Here is a 24794-nt window from a genome sequence, read left to right on the forward strand (position 1 = left end):
TTCACATTCATAAATTTGTATACGTATTGTGAAATGGTCGTAAAGGTAAGTAGACCTACTGTTGGCATCACAGGAGAGCGCTTACTTAAGACTGCATAAGAAGAGCACGCAGCAGAAAAACGGATGTATTAGAACCAAGTTATGCTAGAAGTTCAATGAAGTAATAATTATACAAATGATGATGCCGAGGATTATCCACTAACTGGAGCTCTGACATCTTGAAGACTGAAATTGTATGGTACAAGATTGACGAAACACATTGGTGCCTGTACTATTTGCAAGTCTGTAAGGAAAATTTGTTTTCCTGTAATTTTAATAGGAGTTAACATTACTCCTTTTGCGATGCTTAGTTAACAGCACTTGCTAGCAATAAATAAAATATATTGGAATAATATTTTAATGCGTGTTTTATTTTTCAGAGGTATGAATCTCGAGGGACCTTACTTGGAACCCAACAGAGTTCCTCAAGGCTGGTCACCAACTCCCATTTGGAAAAAAGTATAATGATTTGACGTGCAAGATGGTGTTGCAGAAGCCATACTCAAATTCTTGCTCTGCCTGGAGGTAAGGAAATAATTTTTTATTTGCTCTATTCATAGCATTGGTCATTCTTTCCTGAAATTTTATAACACGATAATGCTATTTCAGTATCAAACTTATCTCAGAATTGTGTAGAATGCAACTGAGTAATAAGCTTTAAAATTAATTTCTTCTCGTTTGGAATATTTGAGGGTATAATATACACACTGTGCATTACAGTGTGCATAATGCTTATCCCAGTTTAAAAATAAAAACTCTTCCTCCAACTTTTCTTGTGGTACACAGCATTGGTTTCACACTTGTTGGGTTGGCTAACATTTAAATGTTACTCATTTCAAGTAATAGTGCAAACCAGCGATAACAGCATCTGTACCATGTGCTTAGAAATCATAAATTTAAAAGCTACAACTTGTAAAGATCCCATGGGTAATAAATTTTCATTTAACTTGTTAAAAGTTCGTTCTGTTAGCCGTCCTTTAAATTATATATTGTGACTAGTCCTTTTTATTATCACAGCATTAAAAAATAGCCAAACATGACTGCAATAATGTTGCTAAACGTAGGCATTCTAAGGTGCTCTCTTGTACAAAAATTGTTTATTTACAACGTATAAATTCAAAAGTATTCAGTAACTGTATTCATCCATAACTTTGTACTAATAGTGCAAATAAAGTGGTTCTGTTAAACGCCAAAATTTATGCCAATTATTTAAACGGGAAAAAATGCTCAAGTTATATGCAAATATAGTCTTTATTAAACAATAAATACACATACAGTTGGCTTTTGGTTTTGAGAATAATCAACTTCAACACAATACAGCACACAGATAATAAGTTATGTTATGCTAAACTAGAAATCTTTTTAAGTAGACATAACCACAGCAGTATAATCATCCATAATACACGAAGACAAAAATTTACGGTACTTTTTTCAGGTTATAAGTGGACAGACAAGACACACATTAGAGCTGGCTTACTAAATATGTGAAGAAATAAATATTTTTCTTTTAAATGGCAAATTAGATTATGTCCTACTGTTGAAGAGTGACAAAGGAATGCAATGGAGAAATATGAAACTAAAGTAACTTAACATTGTGTTCTTTATATAACCTGTAACATAGAAAAATGCAGTCCTACCTAGTTTTATAACTAAAGAGTAATCCTTTCATTAACTACAAAGCCTAATTTTCTTGTATAATTATCCATTAACACAAGTCTTTATTAAATTTGTACACTTTCAATCATGTGTTGTAATATTATACTGTAATTACACAAAAACTAGCTTTTTCAGGGATACCAAATGTTATAAGTTTGTCAATTATGAATACCGTAATAACTTCATTTCTCTGTGGTAATGTGGAGAAGCACCTTACTGTAATAAACATATTCACAAATCACAGAAAGCTTTCGATTTCAGAAGACACACTTGAAGAAGAAGCTACCCAACATTATACATATAAATCAGAATAGTTTTCCCATGTACACAGAACCTTTCTCACAAAGCTTTAGATTCCCTGGAAAAGACCCAGTCACAATCATTTACCATATTTAAAACTGAAGCCTCTTAGTGTGGTTTTCTAAAAAATTTAAAAGATTTTTTTTATTGTGTTTTGGCAGCTTTGTTATATACAGTGTTCACAGTTTTCATGATAGCTCGACTCAGAACCTTTTTAAATAGCTTCATGTAGTACTTGGCCCTCGGCTCTTCCCGGATGGGTGTTACCGTGAAGACGCCTCCACCGCTCTGTTAGGAAGAGGAAGAAAATATACTGAAAAGGATACTATCTGCAAATAATTAAAATTTGTAAGTCTGCATAATCCTTAGAATCCAGTAAACCATAAATGAATTCAGTGCATTCAGTGCAGTTATCACTTCAGTACTAAAATCTACCTTCAAAATCTAAATGTATTTGCAGTTGTAAATATAAATTTTAAAACTAGACTAATTACACTGTACTGACTACATTAAATAGCACCCAAACTCCACTGTTGTCTGTACACCACTAATACAAAAGTGTAGATATTATCTACTTTAAAACTATTTTTGTATTTTTCAGAATCACATAATTGTACCTACAAGAAAAAGCCTGAAACTGAAGGGTTGGCGGTGCAGCCCTGTGAGAATTGGCAAGGAAATACAGTTCTAATGAGAGTAAGTGTGGTACTAATCTACACTAGCCCTGAGAATCGGACGAGAAAAAGCAATGAAAAGGTCAGCAGGAAAAGCTTTAAAGAATCTGCCAAAACTTTAAATGTTCAACTACAACAGCAGTCTTGAAAAAAAGTGCCAGATGAACATTCTGATGAACAACTGCCACATATCCAAGAACGATGCATCCAGTGTCAGCACATGAGGACCAGATGAAGTATGCATGCAGTGCCAACAGCCCTAGAAGCAGCACCCAATGTCACCAAGGGAGACCAAAAAGAAGCATGCATGCAGTGCCAACAGGCCTAGAAGCAGCTTCAAGTGTTAGCATAGGAAACCAAAAAGCATGCATGCAGTGCCAACAAGCATAGAAGCAGCATCCAGTGCCAGCATAGAACCAAAAAAAGCATCCATACCAGCATAGGTGACGCAAAAGCAGCATATACGCAGTGCCAACAAGCCTAGAAGCAGCATCCACAGCCAGCATACGAGACCCAAAAGAAGCATGCATGCAGTCAACAGGCCTAGAGCAGCATTCAGTGCCAGCATCAACCCAGAACAAGCATGCAAGCAGTGTAAAAAACCCTGAAGCAGCATCCAGCGCCACCACAGAACAAAAAGCACCACCCATGTAGTGCCAACAGGCCAAGAAGCAGCATTCGGTGCCAGCATAGAAGATCCATAAGAATATAGTGACAACAATCCTAGAGGCATCATCCAGTGCCAATATAGACCCAAAAGATGCAGCATCTAATGCCAACCTAGACTCAAAAGAGGAATGCATGTATGCCAACAGTCCCAGAAGCTGCATCCAATGCCAGCAGGCATAGAAGCTTCTTCCAGTACCAGTGACTGCAGGACCTCAGTGTTACCCAATAAACAACATAAACACCATTGAGCAATAATGCCAGCTAAACCAGCAACCGCAGCCTTGTTGATGGTCAATGCCGTGGCCAGCCAGCCCAGAAGCAGCATAACTGATCAACACCATAGCCAACAACCCAAGCAGTAGCAGCAGTAGCCAACATTGTGGCAGCAGCTAGTTCCCGCAGCCCCTAAATGTTGACGCTGTGGTAAGACACTGCCAAAAGCAACCAGGGCAGGCTTCTTGAAAATGTCCGGTGTACCAAATCAGTAACACTTAGAATTGGCAAGGAACAAGTGCAGTGTCCATGCCTACACCAGGCAAATAAGTGCAACACTACTATGTTTAGCCCCCTTGCCACCTCATTTTTGTCCTTCCTACCCATGGAACTACAGGCAGTCCCCGGCTTTCGACGGGGATTCTGTTCTTGAGACGCGTCATAAGCCGAAAATCGCCGCAAGGCAGAAAATCATCAAAAATCCTAAGAAAACCTTACTTTTAATGCTTTGGCTGTATTAAAAACCATGTAAACTGCATTTATATTGCATTTTTCATAAATAAAAACCTTCAAATATAGATTATTTTGCATTTTTTGCAGTCATATTTCTTTCGCCAGATCAGTGTTGTAAGCGTCATAACCCTGGAACATCAGTCGTAAAACAGGAAATAATTTCCGATTAAAGTAATTGAAAAGCGTTGTAACCTCAGAACGCCATATGCCGAACCCATCATAAACTGGGGACTGCCTGTACTGACCAAGGGACAAAATAAAGCCTCCAGTTGAAGAAAATAGTAATGCAAACCCAAACTTTTACTGTTATTGACGTGCATCTAACTGAGAAACTTATACAATTCCTTCTAATATACTGCTTCTTTACTTGAACTGGGAAAATAGCTAAATATGTTCTGAGCAAGTTAAGGTGCACTGTTCCTGACAATTTTTTTTATTCAGGCACACTGCACAGTAAAAGAGCATGAAACTCTTCCAAAATGTGAAGTGAATTTGTTCCTGATAAGTGTTTCAAGAATTAAAGAGCAAACAACAAATTTATTGTTCCTGATAAACGTGTTTCAAGAATTAAAGGGCAAACAAAAAAATTATGAGTCCCTGAGAACATATTCTACATAAAAATTTCATACAATAGCAGACAAAGTCTTCTAAATTTATTTTTGCAAAAGTAACCCAGCTCTTGTGATGTCAGAAGACTTAATATCAAGTAAATAAGATCACCTTACCTTTGTAGCTAACTGTGCAATATTGGAACTGGGTCTTCTCACACCCCAGGAATCGACAGACTTTTGCTTGTCCTGCCTGAGGCTATAGACTCTCCATCTATCTATACCTGTAAAATGTCAAACTTTACATTTCTAATAATATCAAATGGTACTAATCAATTTTATAGCTAATGCATATAACTTTTCAGCAAGTGAACAAAAATGATGCTACAAACCAACAGTATTCCTGACAGCTTTTGGACGGCTAGGGTTAAAAACTAACAACTCTGGCGTGAGGGTAAACAATACTAAGCGTCTGCGAACCATCTCCTTGGGCAGAGTTTCTGTGAACTGAAACAGAAAAAATACAGTTGCAAACAATCTGAGATTACTGAATTGCAGTATTTTTTGTATGTTTTTTTGTATGATCATGATGAATAATGTAAGATAAGAACAGAAATCTAAGCAAAAGGCTAGGTGCTAGAAAATTTAGGAAAAAGGCTAGGTGTTGTGTTAGAACCTATGAGGTCATTCAGCAATACAAGGCACATTGACAGTAAGAGGGTTTAAAAGGTGTAACAGGACGAAAACCTTTGGCACAAAAAACAATTTTAAGCTGCAAAGACCCTTGATTAATGTCTATAAGAATACTAGCTGAACAATAATTAATAAAAAGACAAAAGGAACCACACCAAAATAGTGAAAAGAATAGTGTATGTGCAATGACCATGCATGAAGTCTGCAACTCAAAATTCTTTACATGAGTTCCCACCATAAAGGTCAGAATGTTCAAAATAATCTGACAAAATAGACAGCCAAGTAAATTTTTTGCCCTAACCTTTCTACAGTAATGATTACAGTATAAATATGAAGAACAAAAGAAGTTAAATGTTACTTTTACTTTTAACAAGTTCATAAGTTCTAACCAGACTGTCAGCCAAAACTTGAGTTAGTCACATGCAATTAAAATTTTTGCATTTTAATGAAACATAGTTACTACTTGATACACAAATGTTTAATTATAACATATGAGGAGAAAAAGTTAGTTAATTTGCAGTCAATATATGCACTATTCTACAATTTATTTCAAATAAAATAATCTCCCCAGATATATAATCTCCTGAAACCCATAAGCAAAAGCCATCTTGTCTGAACCCCTACTTCATTTATGTAAGTGGATGTATCGTACTTCTGAAGCAAGGCAAATTTTCACACTGATGTGAAATGCTTTCCAGTAAAATTTTAGTTACTATAAAATTCACAGTTTTTTTTTCCAAGCTGTATATGTATTATTAACCAAACATGGCTGAATGTATGTACTTGCTCATGTGTTCTGATATGTAAAAGAAACTTTCTAAAATTCAAAAATGACCTTCAGAAAGTACGGTATCTTAAGACACTACACATGTAGTCTTTGTAATATTACTCAAGAGCTTCTTAAGAAACAAAATATTCAGAAATGTAGTGTTAACTTCAAAATAAGGCCCCTTGTTAAACCACATTTTGTGCTGAACTCCTAAAGGATAAGCCATATATTCTTGTTAACTTGGTGAAAAATTAAGCTTTATCAAAGGCTAGGTCATTTTATGTTATTGTACTTATTATAGCTTTTTGTTAAATGAATATACGTATATAAAAAACTCACATGTGGTATATCCTGGTTACTGCATCGAATGGCAAGTGCTATGCGCACAGAGCCTGGACGGAAAGGGAAGTTGCTGACAGCTCTTAAGCTTTGTCTCAGAGATCCACGTGATCGTTCGCTGTTGTGTGGCTGAGAGAGCTTTATCAAGGATGGCGATGCCAAGAGGGATGACCCTGGTATATGATAAATTATGTCTCCTCCGCCCACACCGTAACCAATGGCTGCCATCTTGACATCACTGAAATAGGAATAAAGAGGAGGAAGATACGTGTAGCTATGGAGTAATAAACTTACCCAGTCATTATGATACACAGTTTATGCAGTTTAAGCAAAATGTGGATACAATCCCTCAAGATCAAGATCTGAACTTAAAGAATTTAAAACTCACGTGATATTTTTTGCTTCGGCTATTCTCTGCAAAACGCCAGGGAGAGGACGGATGAGATTCTCGTACATAAAACTGTCACAGGTACTTTCATCAACTAACAATACGACATCGACCTGCTTTTGATCAGGCAATACTGGTTCACTGTAGGTAAGCTTGTTTGTTAGACCTGTGAAAAATTAAAGACAAGTGATTAACAAAATGGTGTCATAATATATTAATAATCTAATGACAAGAATACACATACTTATGTTATTCAAGATTTCTCGCAATCAGTGTCAAAGATAATGAATGACTGTGCCACTAAGACGCCTGTTTAGTCAGCCAGAGATACTGTTACTGTAATATCAGGCAAGGGACACTTACCAGTACAGACGACTGTAAACAAACTAATTGTCTCAAATTATCCTCATGTCATTCACACTACACTGGTCACGAGAGCACCTAACTGTCAGGTGTACAGTACCATACACTGACTATCAACAGTGTGTGACAGACACCAGATAATATCCTACTACTGTGACACCGCCCTTCCAAAAACTCAAATAGAGACAAGTAAAGAGGGAAAACCTTACTTGATAAGACGGCTTCCAGAATGAATTTAGCAAAAACGTAAATGTAGCGGAGTGTTAGTCCTCTTGAACTTTTGATTCCAGAAATTAACTTCTATATTAGGTTCACAAGTTGGAGAATTAAAACAAAGGGCACCTAATTTAAATACTCTGTCTATACACATTGCTTAAATTCCATGAGTAATTGGTACAATTCTTTTACAGCAAACCACATTCTACTTACCACAAATAGGGGGCAGCGATAATTCCATCTCCTCCTCTTTACAATTAGTGACATACGCAGACATGACATTACAAATAGCAGTCAGGTCTTCACTAGTTGCATCTACAATGTCCTGCTTAACATACGTAAACGGGAATATTAAATCTTTAATACTAATCTCTACACTAACACTCGAGTAATTGTCCACAGGGCTCTCAACAAAAGTACTCGTTTCTTCTATGCTGCTGTTATCTGTTGAGCTAGGACTACTCCAGTCTGTATGAACACCAGTTGTTTCACTGCTATTCACTCCAGGAGCTACCGATCTTACTTGCACGCTGCCAGAGTTGTTAACGCTTTCTTCTTCAAAAGAGGCCAAGTATCGGACGCAGGTTTCGTAGTATGGCTTAATATCAACAGCACCGTGGCAAGGGCTGTAAAAATGTTGAAAAAAGATTGCTATACAGTAACTTCACTTGTCTTATGTAGCTGCAAAAGTCAAATACTCATTGTAATAAAATGAGGGGCATAACTATGGCAACATTAGTTACACCATATTTCAGTATATAGTACCAAATGATTGTTTAACAACAAGTATCTAAAAGATTAATTGTTACTGGCTTGTAGAGCAACAAAAAACATGAGTAAATGAAGTATTTTGCTGATATCGTTTTACTTCGTTTAATTTTTTAAACAAGGACTAAGATGACTCACAAAATTGATGAAGAAATGTCCAGGAGAAACTTCTTGCACAAATGAATAGCTCTAGCACTAGATGGAATTTCCATCATCGTTGTCTCTGAGGCACAGAAGGATCCAACCTGCCAGCTGTGGCTAAAAACTTCCCCACTCAGTGCAATCTGAAACGGAAGGCACCATCTATCATTTGCCACTTTATCAGCAATCTCTGATGTTACATACATTTCTCAGATACTACTCAGATTTAATCCTACAGCAAAGAAAACTTAAGAAGTACAAAAATGAAGAGCAATGCCTCCCAAACTTTTCTGATACTCACCTGACCACTTGGTCTCATGAGATCATCTGCTGGGTCTAAATTCAAATGACCCAACAACCCCCGAGTGTCGGCGTGAAACCATCCACTCACCGTGACGACGCACGAACGATGGGTCGTCCAACAAATTAATGACATCAAACTCCTCTTCAACTTATCAAATGTTGCTATGCTTAAATGTTGCAGGTCCCTGGTAACGACTATTCTCTCACTTGTGTAAGGAAGCGAGATAGAATTCCCATCTATAGTTACCTATGCAGAAGACACAAGGGCAATTATTCATATGGAAAACAAGACTGTAAGATGCAATAAACCTTTAAGGTTTTAAGGTTTTCCAATCACAACCAAGACTTTACTGATAAAACCATGGAGTCTACTCCTAATTTCAACAACTTAGCTATCAGCATTTCTAAAATTTCTAAGGTCTTGTGGTCCCACTTCGCAGATTAGAATATATTTGCATAATTCCTTATCGAGATACATCTTCACTTCACACATTCACTTTGGTTAAACACAGTATACTACATGAACTAGTGCATGGCCTGAAAATGACTGTATTACACTAACCTCCTGAAAATACAGTAATGTTATATAAATACCTACTACAGTTAAGCAATTGAGTAACAACCTGAGTTACAAAAAACAGCTACAATGTTTACTATCATGAAAGAGATATTGGGGTCTCATTTAGAATAAACAGGAAGACTAAAGTGGAGTAAAGTCTTTCTTGGGAATAATAAAGACTTTTCTTTAGAGAAAAAATTCAAGTAACATTTTATTACAATAAACATAGTATGATGTAGCTAAGCACAGAATATCTACCTGCCTTTAATAGAAAATTTAAACAAAAATAGAAATGAACTGAATCTATATAGAAATTGAACAAGCAAAGCTTTGCAAACAATGTCATGAGTCAATGAACAATAAAATTCTCTTTATGATTTAATTACAATTGAACAAATGCTAATTAGCATTATGAAATTTCCCGGTGCTTTGAAAATATACTTGAAAATGTACAATATAAAGTTGTAAAAATTTCATTCAACTAAGCAAGTTCATCTCTTTTTTTTCATCATTCAACTAAGCAAGTTCATCTCAAAGAGAAGGTTATTAAACTCTTTGTCATGAACAACATTTTAACTTGCCTGGTAATCTGGCTGAACTTTAACCACTTTTCCTCCAAGAAGAAGAGTGTAACTTCGCAGTCCTGGCGACCCTTGCAAATCTGACACAAGTGTGAAAAGTTTATCTCTTGCATCAGTAAGAAGGATGTGGCTACACGACGTGTTAAGAGCAAATGTTCGGCCATCCAGGCTAATGAAGTTCGACTCGCCAATGACCGCACCCTGTGCTGTGAAGTAGCACCAAAGAAATATATCGTTTCAATAAAGATAAAGAGACTTCAATTCATTTAATTACACAAAGATAAAAACTTAGAAAAGATACCTTAAAAATAAATGATACACCACCATGTTATTATGCTAGCAATGGGCACCATACTAACTTAAACTAGAAAGTTTTGAGAATAACTACATATCTATAAGAGTAAACTGAAATTGGCACTGTACCAAAATAACAGCATTCAAACTCACTCAGACATCTTACCATATCCTTCAACTTTTGCAAAAATGCTCAACCTTGGTCTTCATAAGAATTAAATCAACACATTTAATCTAAATAGCACTGCATATCGTTCTGTCACTGTATAAGGTCATTTAAGATCCGTCTTATAAAAACAAGCATGTAGCCTCTCTATTTCCAAATGTTTGATGTGATCTTTTTCTTATATTCTTTCTTTAGAAGACATCTATTTGTTCTTTGAAGTCATCTACTTCTTCCCCAGCATCATAAGCATCAACCCTCCTAGTCTTCCAATCTCCAGACTCTGATAAGGGTACCAGGTTGCAACACTTTTTCAAAAGCAGACAGGTTGTTCTGGCGAGATCACAAACTAAAAAAACAAAAACTCTAAAAATACATGTACTTACCAACTACTTGACACACTCAGGGCGGGAGCTGCAATGTCCGCTGGATACGACCGTCGTAACACAATACACGAACAACCAAACAAGGACAACAACCACACAGCAATTCAATAACTGTACAACAAAAGACCACTGCACAAACAATCACTAACATCATCAACAAACAATAACATGACAAGTCAATACACCACCTACAACATCAAGGAACTACAACTCACCAACAACAACACTCAACAACTCATCTATAAAACAACAGAACTCACAAGCACAACAAATTCAACAACACAGGCACAACAACCTTCAAACATACAATATCAACAATAATTCAAACAATGACTTCAAAAACACACAAAACAACTGACCATCAATAATATTCCAGACTGCTGCCAAAAAACTGACTCTCCACCACAGACTCTGATCACAGACTGATTCAAAGCACAGATCATCAGACTTGCGACCAACCCAACTGACACAATAACCCCTCGCTGAACGAGCAATTCACTTGTTAACTATCCATTCACATGAACACAACCAACCTAACAAGCCAACAACCAAAACAGCCAGCTTCTCTCTCTCTCTCTCTCTCTCTCTCTCTCTCTCTCTCTCTCTCTCTCTCTCTCTCTCTGCAACCCCAGAAGATGTTGTCAAATGGAATAAACAGATCGTTCCTCCATATTGTTACTTTCTATCTTCAGACCTTGTGCTATAGATAGAGACAGTAATAACTGTCCTTGTCTTTACCTAAACAAATCACTGTAATGAATGCAGCCACATAAACAAATCAACAGGCATTTGAAACCAATTCTTGTAAAATATTAGAAAGGGTTAGCACACTAGTGAAAAAGGAGTACTGTACATATACAAGTTTCCAGAACATGTATTTGACTAAAGTAACTTAGGTAGATACTAGTCTTTCCAGTTACTTTCCTGTAGCGTGGAAAGGCTATGATATAAAGTGCAACAGTCTGCTAATAAAACTCATCTAAAGGGTACCACATGAACTTATTAGTACGACTTTTTCAAAAGAAGTGAAGTGCACTTGCATACTACTGTGATCATGAATGGAAAAAAAGTACCTCCAAGAGCAAACATTAAAATTTCGAAAGAACACGTCAAGACCAACCTTGGAAAGGAGGGAAGAAGTAATTGAAAAATTCCAAAGGATGAGTAAACAAATGCCACCACTGAAGGATGGCAGTTGGCAAAGATACTCTATGCTTGGCTGTTCTTGCTGTACCAGTCAAGAGGTTCCAGACATCAAGTAGAGAATGACTGCATTCTGGTAAGGGTACCTGTTAGAATGTACAGAATGAAAATCACCATGTCATTGAAATTTAGTTCAACAATCTACTTTTCTAAAACAAATTTACATTCTTTATACATAAAAACAGTTGGTTTTCCTTGAATTAAACTTACAGGCCTTCACGAGAAAGTGGTTAAATGAATAAATGATTTTTTTTTATTATAAATCATTTAATATTTTGATGATGAGTATTCATTCCCCCCCAAAAAGCAATTAGTATTTCCAAAAAAAAAACTGAGGTACAGATAACTTGACAGAATTCGTCAAATGTAACATACAAGCAGCACAAAGTTCAATAACAGAAATGTAGAACATTGTCCTAAGTACATCTAGGGAAGGTTGGGAGGTTTCATAAACTCCTCTATGATGTACAGTGATCTAATGCTCTGGTGTTCATTGTCAATGTACGGGGCCAGGAGTCCCACTGAAATTACAACTGGCAAAGCAATGTCTACAGCCTCATTTTAACAATAATGTCAATAATAGTCTAAGTACTGTACACTTGAGTGGAGAAAAAGCACTGCGAAAGGCCTACTATAAGCTGCAACCACCTGCGAGGCTGATAATTCATAAATTTCCAGTCTCAAAAACAAAACATAATTGTGCAAAATTAGAACTCATAAAACCTAGTATACATAATATTCACAAAAAACAAAGTTTTAATTATCTTACACATCTTTTTCCATGAACTTACCCATACATTCCATGCTTTGGTAACATATTCCCCACTGAATAGATCTTCACTGTTGGGATATAGTACTGACATGCCCTGAAATATAAATATATTCATAAGATATTATCAATGATACATCATTAGGACATCACTCTGTCAAAGTTGTGCCACTATATTTTTGGCCTAGGTATAAAAACATCAAACAAAATAGTATTTAATGACAGGTTAAGAACACCTTTCAATCCAAGAACAGCAATAAATAAAAAGAATGTGGTTCCATCAGTTACTAATAAGTCTTTCCTAATAAATATGTATATTATTCTGATTAGGGAAACAAAATTATTTCTTATAATTTTTACCTTTTCAAAATTATTTGGAATTACCAGAAAATGATAATACCACAACAGTTAAACTTAAATTGGAAGGGGTCTTTAGGACAGAAATATGATGATGATTCTGCTAAAATAATGGAAGAAACTTAAAGAAACAGGATAAAGACTGACCCGGTTTATGTACTGAATCACATTGTACAATGCTTCCACTGTAACTTCATATGCATAAGATTCAGAAATTTGGTTTACTCGGAGAATGAACCACTGGATGCCATCAGCAAGAAGAGGCACAGTGGAAGCTGAAGAATAAAAAATAACATAATATTTCATGAATCACATTGTATAATGCTTCCACTATAACTTCATACGCATAAGATTCACAAATCTGGTGTACTCGGAGAATGAGCCATTGAATGCCATCAGGAAGGAGAGGCACAGTGGAAGCTGAAGAATAAAAAAAATAACACAATATTGCAATGTCTTTTCTACCTTAATATTTTCATTACCACTATTATATATCATAATCTGTTATCTATACATGCTAATTATATACTAATAGTACAATTCAATTTATAGTGTAATGTGTTTTCACAGTTTCTGATTACAAATGAACTGGTAATCTTGGAGAAACTAAAGAATTTTGTGGATCATTTAAAAAAATGAAGATTCAACATTTTGAAATGAAATAGATTGCTTAAACATCAGAATACTGGAATTAAGACACTACCAAACACATTTGTTTTAATAACATTACTTAGAAATCAGTAAAAAGGGTTTTTCCAGGTTAAAGTAAGTCAAATAGTACTTGACAAAATACAAATACCTATACGTACATAATGTTATATAGCTTCAAGAAAAGTTTGAAAAAAAGTATATAAACTCATCACAGTGACTTTACATAACTATAATGAATGATATCACTGTGAAATATAAATGAATTACAATTATGTTATGAGATTTAATCTAGGATCTACAAACCGTATTCTATTATCCTCAGAGGTAGGCTGTAAATATACTCCATCGAAGAAGTGAAAGCGTCCTGTGCAGTGGATATGGCATTTAGGATCAACGTTCCTAGAGACTTGACAGACTCTGAGGTCCACGATGTTGCCTTGGCAGCTAGGTCGGTGATCATTTGGCCGTAATTTCGATTTAGGTAAGCAACCCCAGCTTCTACCACCAGACTGGAAACAAAACCAGTTTTGTTAATGGTAAATTAATACTGTTCAAATAAACAGTTTCATGGCAAAACTAGCCACAATAGGTTGTTTCTGCAATATTCCTTTATCCCTCAGTTGCACTGCTTTCTGCCTTTTAATTCTCATTCATTCCTTTCAGTCTCTCCCTGATTAGGTGGTCCACTTTTTCAACTTTTCCCTAAGCCTGCTTTCATTGACTTTTTGAAAACAAATCATAACTATGAACCCTGTGCAAATCTAGGAAACTAATTTAATAGTCAAATTAAACTAGTTGATAATAATAAAATGCTGCAGCAATACGTAGTAGTAATAATAATAATAATAATAATAATAATAATAATAATAATAATAATAATAATAATAATAATAATAATAATAATAATAATAATAATAATGAAACAGAAAAGTTCTGTACAACTGGAAAATTGTCAGGTCACACTGTACCAGAGTTCACTAACCAGACATGAAACCACTTATGAATAGTACAAATTTATGTTTTAAAATTACAAAATGATAAAGTAGCGACAAATGTGCTAAATCAAAATTTACCTTGTGACATCTAAACATATTTGAGCATTGTGAGAAAGTTCCTTTATTAACTCATCTCCCTCAAGCTCTATCAAAATCTGCTGGCTTTGAGACTGGGTGTAATTAGCCAGGAGGTGGACAGGTGAAGGGGCTAAAACCCTCGACAAAGACTTCAATTCCTTCGCATCTGACGCAAAGGCGAGTGCCACGGATCTGAGATTTCCAAACAGCTCGGTAAGTTCTATCAATACATTCTTCTGTAGGGGATAGAAGTAAGAAATGCATTCTATGAGACTTTTAAAGTTTAAAAGAATAAAATACAAAATGAAGCCTACATTACGTACATAACTATGACCACAGGATTTTATGCCAACAAAAGTTTTTAAAAAATTAGTCACATTGGCCTAACTTGCTGTTCCATAACAATAAACCTATGTTGTTTGAACTTTGTGTTCAATATAAACATTATCTATGGAATTTCAAGGAATATTGGAAATTGAGACGGTAATTATGGGTCTCTATCTAAATTAAAATAATGAAGCCGCACAAATATACACTTTGTAAACACTACAGTGTATAAGTCAAAACATGATAGATTGCAACAGATAGACACAAATATGTAAAGTATTTTTATTTATTGCAGCACAAAGTAATACATACATAAAACTGGGCCACATGAATTCTTTATGTGCTGGGTAAGACTGAATATAAAATTATTTAAGGAAAAACTGTTAACCTCAAAGGAGAAAGCACATAATTAAGCCTGCAACTTTTTTTAAGCCACCTTCATGTAACAACCTGAGTAACAAAATCTACTGAAAAAAGTTTAAGAGACTGTCAAGATCAAGAACTGAAATAAAACATAATAGAGTAGAGGCTACTTTTACTTACCTTCAAACTAAATTGAATAATGTTTCATGACTTTAATTTAAAAATATCCTAGTTTCAATTCAATGGTGTTCAGTTGAAAACCAAACTCTACACTATACATTATTATGTAATGACTTCTTTCTACGGTCTGCTATCTTGTGCACATTAAGCCAGAGTGTCCAAGGCAGATGACGGTGAAGAAAGCCCATTTCATGTCTAAACTGTGATGGGAGCAGTTGACACGAAAGGTTAACAATGAGGGTGACAATTGGACTGACCTTGAAATTTTCCCATCTGTCCCACATATTCCCTCTTGAATGAGCCATGGCATGCAACAAGAAGGGTGGGTGAAGCTGGAACTTCATGTGGACAGCATCTACCAGGTCCAGTTCTGCATTTTGCATATCTAGTATACCTAATCTTATGGCCAATTCCTTCTCCTTCACTTTCTCAGCTGTAGAAAAATCAATAAGAACTGTAAGTATATGAATTATGGTTAAAATGTTCATTAATCAGTCTCGGAAAGTAGTGCAACACGTCTAATAATATTATATTGCAAATGACCTCTAGGGAATATTCAGAATTGTACAGGGTAAAGAAACTTCCTTAAATCACCAATAACTTGATGTAAAGATGAACCTGTAATACTTGTCTTCTGAGTAAGATGCAGATCATTACATTCATTAAATACTCTGGTCATATTACTCTATATGTATACCACTGCTTGAAAGCTGATCACATCAAACCAGACACTGAAGTTAATTCCAGAAAAAACTTTGTGCGTTCACTACAATAATTCAACTATGTACTCAAGCAGTAATACTACTCACTTTTTGTTGACACACTAGCCTGGAAGCTGTTAGGGTTGTGGCAGCTCTTTTGGTTCAGTTTGTAATTGTGGTTCAACAAACGCAAAGATGTGACGAGCCCATTACAGCCTGACTCCCGTATCAGCTGGTACCTCGCATAAAGTCTCTCATCTACAGATGGTGATGTCAGCTGATGTAAGAGAAATTTAATAGTAATTTAGCAGTAATCAGATTGCTACTTTCTAGAAAATCATGAATTAAAAAAAACATTAAAAAACCTGCAGTGTGATTTTTTAAACATCCCAAATGGTAATTTTATATAATATCAAACTAGGAAAATAGGTTTTATAGCAACCTATTATGCTGAGGTCCATAAGAAAAACAACTTAAAGACTTGTCTAAATTGAACAGTAACTAATAGTAGGCTTATGTGGACCTAAAGCCATATTCATAGAATACGTAGCTGGTAATCCAAAGGATTTGTTGTTCAATGAGAGTTCAAAATTAGAGCTAGTTACAGTTAAAAAAGCTGGACAGCTGAATGAGGATAGACCACGGAATAAATAAAAAGCAAAAGGCAGCAACCTGTGGGTTACGAGGAAATGCTGTGGTTGACCTGACTTCAAAATGTTATCTACACAGGTTTCTTATCAGCATGGAATACAGGGGTTATTCACTATAAATATGTATATCAGTCTACCATTTTCTATAAAAGAAAATTATTTTTACTCCATAGAAAACCAGCAATTATTAGGGGGTACTAGCATGCTTTTCTTAATAATGCTATGAGGAAGTGTTATCCAGCTTACGTGTTAATGGCTCACTCAAAACACTTATGCCATCCTGAGTAATGCAAGATACCCACCCTACAGCTCACAGACGTATATTTGTGGGGCGAGTCCAGTCCGCAGGTGAGCGTGAAACGAGTGTCGGTGTAAATACCCTCAGGGTAACTCCCAAGATGTTTCTCTTGAATACTCTTTGGGACAATCAACACCATACTTACTTCACCACTATCAGGTGATGGAAGGAAGGAAATGACAAGGTCCAGAAGTCTTGGCTGAGATTCTACAGCTTTCTGGCATTAAATGAAAGGAATATTATTTAGCAATAATACTTAGAAGTCTCAAGTCTGAAGTAATGAACTCCACATACAAAACTAATATCAAATAACTTTACACAAAATCCTGAAATCAAATTCTATAAATAATATTAAAATCAACTAAAATGAGTGGTTTTTGTTACAGAATAAGTCCTCCTTACTAAAATCTGTTAAAAAAATTGCCATCTTTGAAGTTCACTGATATACTATACAGTAAGCACACAAAAAATCATTACTTGATAAAATGCTATCAAATGCAAACATTTTTCTCATATTCAGATACAAAATCCAAAAATGGGTTGGCATAATAGTTCAGGACCTACAGGTAACTATAGATTTTTGGATATAGTTTCGATGTTTGAGCACCGATTGAAACAGACAACATCAGGTAATACTTACTGTAAGATTTGCAACAACAATTTGGCTCCCTTGATCTTGGAAAATGTCTACATTAAACTTCAGAGCATCTCGTTCCTCTGAGAAGATGTCGAGTAATACCAGCACGTGGGCAGAACTTTGCTCTGCAGTGAGTTGACCTCCCAGCCGCAGTACCTTGATCAAAGGAAGCATAAAAAAGTTAAACCAAGATATTTCTGTAGATATCTAATCAGTAATCTCTTTCTCATTCAGTTCATTCAAGGTAAACTGAAGCAATGACTTCCTTTTTTGGGCCTCAAGAGCATGCAACAATCTCTTACGTACTCTTGAGTTTTGAAAAAAGGTTTCCTTTCAACACTAAAGATATTTGATGAGATAGGTGAATAAACATCTAGGCTAACTAATATTTGACAATTATTTAATTTAGTTACCTGTTCTTGTTGTATTGTTTGCCTAAGTCAGCTCACAACATTAATAAACAAAAGAATTACTTATGAACCCAACTGACAAACCATAATTGAGAGTGCTCACAACCTTTCGTTACCACCACAAACTCCTGACTAACGCCAATCACCATTTATTTTTCCTACTTCTCTTTGATTTCTGATAGTTACCCAACACCTATATTGTAGGTTGATGCAGTTTTAAAAATTTCTTTTGAAGATCTTGGTATAAATTCTAGTGCAACCTCTGCTATATGCATACAATGAGCCTACACAATTCCTGAATATTGTAAAGTAAGGAAATCCAACTCTATGAACAACTTCCATCAAATAAGTGAAATAATTTATCTCTCTCACCTTTCCGAAGGATTCGTGATATAAACCTGAGCGTAACACCCATTCTGAGGCCCTGGAAGAAGCATATCGGATGACAGTAGAGTTCCAGTTAATCATTCCATCTGGATCTCTGTTTAGATCCATCCAGATATGAGTTTCGAGGGTCGAGGCACTCATGAGACGGCCGCCCGGAAGCACTGCCGGAGATATTTCACTCGTGTCGCTGCTTCTCATAACACTCTTCAATTTCATGGTGCGGTTCGTTGTATCTAAAAGAATTTCTAAAAAAAAATAGCTATGATAATATGGTACTGTATACTGAACTCAATGATGTAGAACTCTAAAATAATGGATAATCAAATTATTTTTTCAAATGTACATATGCAAAATGCATAATCTTTACAGTTTAGCTGTGGGCCAATTGGTACAGTCTTACATATGCTTTGTATTCGCTTGTAATGATTCAATAATAAAATCACATTATCACTCATTATAAAGTAAGTTTAAGGTCACTTCTTCCTGATAAAAATGAGTAGCATACATACTCACACACTTGTCTATTTTCAGCTACAATAACTTATACCATTGATAGACAATCCACAATAAAAAGGTGCAGATTGATGAAATCAATGCATATTTACTACCACAAGAGATTGGACTCCAAATAAGTTAACAACTGTAAATAATATGCCTTTGAATCTGGCAGAATCAAAGTTGCAACAGACATAAACCTTCTCAGATGGCTAAACAATAATAAAAGATGAACTGAAAGTAAGGATGATGTTTGGGGTTACAAGTCTAGTGTTTACAAAACTAAAATATTTGCTATACTGGCACCCAGGAATTCTAAAATATTCAGTAACTGATACTGACAAAAAACCTGGAAGAAACTTACCTAGATCATCATCTGTAATTTGAAGAGTGGCATGGAGAATTCCTCGAATGATAAAATCATCACAAGTGACATGGCCACACTCTACCTGTCGTATACCACCAGCAACAACAACTTTTTCAGACTGGAAAGAAAAAAATTGAAACCATTTCAATGGATGTACAGTTAATATAATTTTCCTAAAATAATTATTGGCACTTTTTTGGCAACAAAACATTTTTTTGGTCAACTGCATAAATCATGTTCCATGGGGCAAAACATTTGGATCCTGAAATTTCGTTAGACAATCAACATAAGAAAATTAAAATCATCAGAGTAATCAAATCTGATCAGGTAAGCAAAGAACAAACAATATGATCACTTCCTTTGGGGGTTCCTCTTGAAAAGCTCGCCACGGTAGATAGAAAATCCAGATTTAAAATTCTTAGTCACACAATATAAACTAATTAAACCAAACAAAACCAACAAATGAATCCTTGACAGAAGCACAACTCCCCCAAAAATAAAACCCAAAAAGACCAACTACTCTACATAATAAAAAAACTTACAAAATCTCCCTGGAGCATTAGCAAACAAGAAAAGCCCAAAAATACTCACAGTTTCCTGGGCACTGAATGTCAGAGAGTTCTGGACTAAGGATTCTTCCTCATCTTTCCAGAACAGTGAATTAAGGGCATGAGCAGAAACTGCGTACATTCTGGTCGATGGGGTGTTCTGAGCATGCGCATGAGCTCGAAGACGAACGCACTTTTCGCTCGTCGTGCAGACAGAGAGGAGGAGCGCTCTGGTGTGAGCTGTGACTGTAACTCCTACCCCGATTATTGGTATGACCCCAACTGTCATGTTACTGTTGATCTGCAAATTTAAAGAAAAATAGGTCAGTATTATTCTGATATGCAATTAAAGGAAACTGCAGATATATGCTTAACAATTTATTCAAAAATTAAATTAACTTCAATTGGAAACAATGTATAATGCTCTTAGTTTCTGATATATGAAATTAAGTGATCAAAAGGATAATATTAAGTTAATGCAAACAATATGCAAAACATATATAAAAGGATGAAAATGATTGAATTTTGAAACAGGGACCTCAGTGAAAAACTCTTAGCAATGGCAATTCTACGCTTGGAAAAACATTTTCTAATTATCAAACATACCTCCATTCCCCCAACTGGTAATGTAATTGCATGAGAGATGAGGAGATCACTGTATTCCTTTGCACTCAACACAACATCTTGAGCGCCAGCTCGCCAAATCATCTCCTCTTCTGTTCCATGAGTGTAATACATCAGCCTAAATAGACAAATTTTTCAGTTATTCAAATTTCTTAATACAAATTCTCTTTGACAGCAACATTGTACAAACCCTTAAATTTACCATTAAGTTATTGGAAAGAAATCTAAAAAGTTACATGGAAATTAATGACTGCAATAAAAGCAGCCTTCAAGCTTCAGTAGGGTCTAATAATACATTAATTTTCAATTCATGATGCGTGTGCTGGGTATCCTACCAGCTGACCATTACATTTTAATACTACGCTTAAATCTGGCCTTGCATCAAAACTTTAAAGAACATGTATAGCTTTTCAAGATAACCCAGAAACTCTAAGATAACCATGGGTTGAACTAAACAAAACTTATGCATGCTGTGTAAAATACAAGCAAGACTGATCCTTCATTAAGTAAACTTCTGAATGAGAGATTAAACACACACACACACACACACACACACACACACACACACACACACACACACACACTTTCAACAACAGTCAGATGCCTTAGCACGGTATAAATACCTTGCACTATGAAGAGTATCATTCTGCACGAGATATCTAAATTGGACTGCTTGTTCTCCACCTGAATCAGGAACCGCTTCTAATTCTGCAGTAACCTTCGTGATGTTGAAATCCGGGGCATCAACTTCTATCTTGATTATGAATTCTGACAAGCTGGGGAAGTACACATCATCTTGATACCTAAACGTTCTTTCCCCCCAATCTAAGCTAATGACAGTTCCCCAGTGGTGATTGTTATACTTTGTCCGACTCGTTGTCAACTGTGAAAGAGAGCAAGTTCTAATCATTTCAGTAATACACAGTGCCTCAAGAGACAAACAAAAATGATTACATTCTATTCAAAAGCTTTCAAAGACCAATACAAAATATATAAGCAACAGAAACTATATCAAATTTTGCATATTGAATGAAAATACTGTGTGCTCTTCAAAATCACTCCTTCTGCAGTAGCATAACAAACAAAATTAATAAAAAAATTTATAATTGCCATTCATTTTGTAAACTCCAATGTAGTATAAACCTCTTTGCAGCCACCAACAAACCATAACAAGCCATGAAACCAGTAATGAAGTTAGCTCTCAATTTCAGCATCTCAAAGCAACATGACAAGGTTAGAGGAAACTATTCAGTGCAGAATAATGGTATTATGTATAGCTTTATAAAGCTAATGGAGGTATTACAATAAAAACTAAAGCCTTCCTTCCTACATCTAAAACACAGGGTATAGTTGAATGACTGTTTGTTAGGCTGTATCACAAGTTCAGTCTCGGCTGTAACAATGAAGGATCAGCGAAGAGTTTCGTACGTAAAGGGTGTTGACTAATGACGATCAGCAAGGGTTTTCATACATAATGTATGGTCACTCAACCCTATTCAAAATACAAGCACCTCAATTTCTCCAGTTACAATGGAGTTACTTAATAACCCCATTGTTTCTTGAAAAAACGTATAACTTGAAATTAGCCTAGCCTACACTAGGGTATACAGTACGTACAATCTATACATAATATACAGTTGCATAACTTACACTATACGTACTCCATACAAATGGTATAATTATTAATATCAGCTAAGTCTGGAGGTTCAATACAGATTGATTTATAATAATTCAGTACAAGCAGAGAACTAGAATAACACAAACATGAATCAGACGTACTGTGCAGGGGTACTCGCCAAGATTCGGACAGTCATTGATGTACTTGAACAGTTTCAGGCTGCTGATGACTACATATAACTAAAAATCAGAAGAGGGGGAGGATGATAAAGCAGCAGGATCATCAACTCACTCCTCTTTAGATAGTATTTCTTCCGCTGTTAGTTCAAGTGTTATTAGAGTAGGACCGTAGGATTTCAAGGAAAGAGCCATCGTGAGACATAGAGGGTTTAGGCTCAAATGTGGGGGAAGACGTGGTGGAAGGCATTGCCACTGGAGTCATTTTCTTAAGGAAGTAATCCATTGTAGCTTGCACAGTGCGCTTTTATCCGTTCTTCATACATGACTCAATAAAATGCAATAGAGTCTTGAAGTGCTCTCTCAACTTTAGCAAATTGTTACATGTTCACATCTATTTAATTGAAAAGTTTTTGAATGTTCAACTGAGGCAAACTCTTGCTCGGGCTCTTCTTCAATTTTTCCTTCCTCTTCTGCTCTTTTTCTCTCTTGTGCAAGTGCAATTAAATCCTCTGCTGTTAACTCTACATCTTGCACATTTATGAGTGCTTGGATATCTTCCTCTTTTCAATTTCTAAATCTAAACTTAGCCCAAGTGTCGAGATCTATTTATTAATTTCCACAACTTCTTCATGCTTACTGAAGCCTATAAATGAGTTCACGTACAATCTTAACAGATTTTTCCGAATTTCATTCATTCACTCTTTCTTTAACACTTTCCAAGCCTTTCCGATGGACATAATGGCATTTATAACATTGACATTGAATTTCTTCCAGAATGTTCTAAACTCTTTGTCCGCATTGTCTGAAGCCTGAACAGCCTAAGCAAATGTGTTCTGAAGGTAATATGCCTTGAAAGTAGCCAAAGTTCCTTGATCCATGGGTTGTATGAATATTGATGGGGATGTTGTTTTCCCTACAATAATCTTTAACTTCTGAAACAAAGCAATTCACAAACCAGTCTTCAAACATAAGTGTAGTCATCCATGCTTTCTTATTATGGTGGTAATGTACAGGAAATGTATGCTTGCTGATTCTTGCTAATGCCCTTGGATTTGTGGAGTGATAAATCATGAATGGCTTGAGTCTACCCAGACACATTTCTCAGGCCGACGTATCATACACTGTTTGCTGCCTGACAGTACGCTGATGCCAGCGCCTATCACGCGGAATATTAAAAAATACTACTATTTTCAAAATATTGTTGTATCAGTACCACACTGCAACTTTGAAATTATCGTAACTGATAACCCTATTGCAAACATGCATTATCATAAGATGAAATATCCTAACTGCAGAAATACCTGTATATTACAGCCTACATACTACACAATATTTTCTATACGTATACATTATTACAGCTAAAAGCAAGTCAACAGTTCCTAACCTAAACATTTAATTAAAGAGATTTACCTAAAAATTTATCACATCTAAAAGGCAGCATAGCTATACGTAAATAATCATAATGACGTCGCTGATAAGTACTACAGAAGTCTGTTAAGTCGAGGTGGTCTCATATATATAATCACCTCATTAACCATTTCTTCACGAAGAATGGTACATACTAGGTATACATAGAATGACACTTAGTAAAATGAGCATTTGCATTTCTGTAGAAAGTTCTAGAATTACAACAAATTTACTATCATAATGCAAGAAAAGTATAGCATATATATATATATTATTATATATATATATATATATATTATATATATATATATATATATAGATATATATATAGATATATATATATATATTATAAGATATATATAATATTATAATAATATAATATATATATATAAAGTACCTTAAATTCATATCCTTGGACTGGTGAAAGACTTAAAACTGAGGACCCTCGAGAAGGAGAGATAAACAACTCGTGATGCAGCCTTGACTGATGTCCTCGATAGACCAAGAGACCATTTGTTGTCAGTGTATACGAAGTGCCCGTTCCCTTGAAAAACACACAAAAGTGTTTGTGATCAACTAAAAAGCCTCCTTATTCTAAAAATATACACGAAAAATAAATATGAAATTCTATTTCACCTAAAAAGTCAACAAGAAAGGTCTCACGAATGCAGTGTCGTTAACTATAAACCAATAATTCAATAAGTAAATATAATTTCCACATAGTATATTTATTTACCTTCCGGATTCCTATGCTCACATCCTTCAGTTCCGTCTTCACTGTCGTGCTAAAATACGTCTCGTCTCTATAAAAAGCCTTGACGGTGACTTCCTGGCCGTCAACATAATGGATGGAAATTTCTAAAGGTACTTCTTCAACAAGTCCCTCTACGCCGATTTCCAGTTCATTCCCTGTAAAACTACCCTAAATGGAGGGGGAGAATTGCTAAATTTTTTTGGGTTAAAACAAAATTCATA

At 35.5% G+C, this 24794-nt stretch overlaps 1 protein-coding gene across 2 annotated transcripts in view; it reads right to left on the minus strand.

The window, feature by feature from the left end:
- Positions 1 to 1277: 1277 nt before the first annotated feature.
- LOC135205348 (uncharacterized) overlaps positions 1278 to 24794 on the minus strand; it is a 77191-nt gene continuing 53674 nt past the window's right edge. For both annotated transcript variants that reach the window (XM_064235810.1, XM_064235809.1), the window contains exons 35-59: positions 24556 to 24741; positions 24217 to 24363; positions 21239 to 21498; positions 20598 to 20733; positions 20035 to 20292; positions 19441 to 19561; positions 18567 to 18826; positions 17788 to 17940; positions 17152 to 17364; positions 16308 to 16476; positions 15756 to 15931; positions 14629 to 14864; positions 13859 to 14064; positions 13052 to 13179; positions 12570 to 12644; positions 11696 to 11864; positions 9733 to 9938; positions 8591 to 8839; positions 8287 to 8432; positions 7594 to 8006; positions 6802 to 6967; positions 6414 to 6651; positions 5005 to 5119; positions 4790 to 4896; positions 1278 to 2283 (exon numbers count right to left, since the gene is read on the minus strand). In XM_064235810.1, the coding sequence (XP_064091880.1) occupies positions 2140 to 2283; positions 4790 to 4896; positions 5005 to 5119; positions 6414 to 6651; positions 6802 to 6967; positions 7594 to 8006; positions 8287 to 8432; positions 8591 to 8839; positions 9733 to 9938; positions 11696 to 11864; positions 12570 to 12644; positions 13052 to 13179; positions 13859 to 14064; positions 14629 to 14864; positions 15756 to 15931; positions 16308 to 16476; positions 17152 to 17364; positions 17788 to 17940; positions 18567 to 18826; positions 19441 to 19561; positions 20035 to 20292; positions 20598 to 20733; positions 21239 to 21498; positions 24217 to 24363; positions 24556 to 24741 (4677 nt within the window). In that variant the 3' untranslated portion in view covers positions 1278 to 2139. The remainder of the gene's footprint in view (positions 2284 to 4789; positions 4897 to 5004; positions 5120 to 6413; positions 6652 to 6801; positions 6968 to 7593; positions 8007 to 8286; positions 8433 to 8590; positions 8840 to 9732; positions 9939 to 11695; positions 11865 to 12569; positions 12645 to 13051; positions 13180 to 13858; positions 14065 to 14628; positions 14865 to 15755; positions 15932 to 16307; positions 16477 to 17151; positions 17365 to 17787; positions 17941 to 18566; positions 18827 to 19440; positions 19562 to 20034; positions 20293 to 20597; positions 20734 to 21238; positions 21499 to 24216; positions 24364 to 24555; positions 24742 to 24794) is intronic.

This window comes from Macrobrachium nipponense, chromosome 49 (assembly GCF_015104395.2).
Source record: "Macrobrachium nipponense isolate FS-2020 chromosome 49, ASM1510439v2, whole genome shotgun sequence".
NCBI classification, from domain to species: domain Eukaryota; kingdom Metazoa; phylum Arthropoda; class Malacostraca; order Decapoda; family Palaemonidae; genus Macrobrachium; species Macrobrachium nipponense.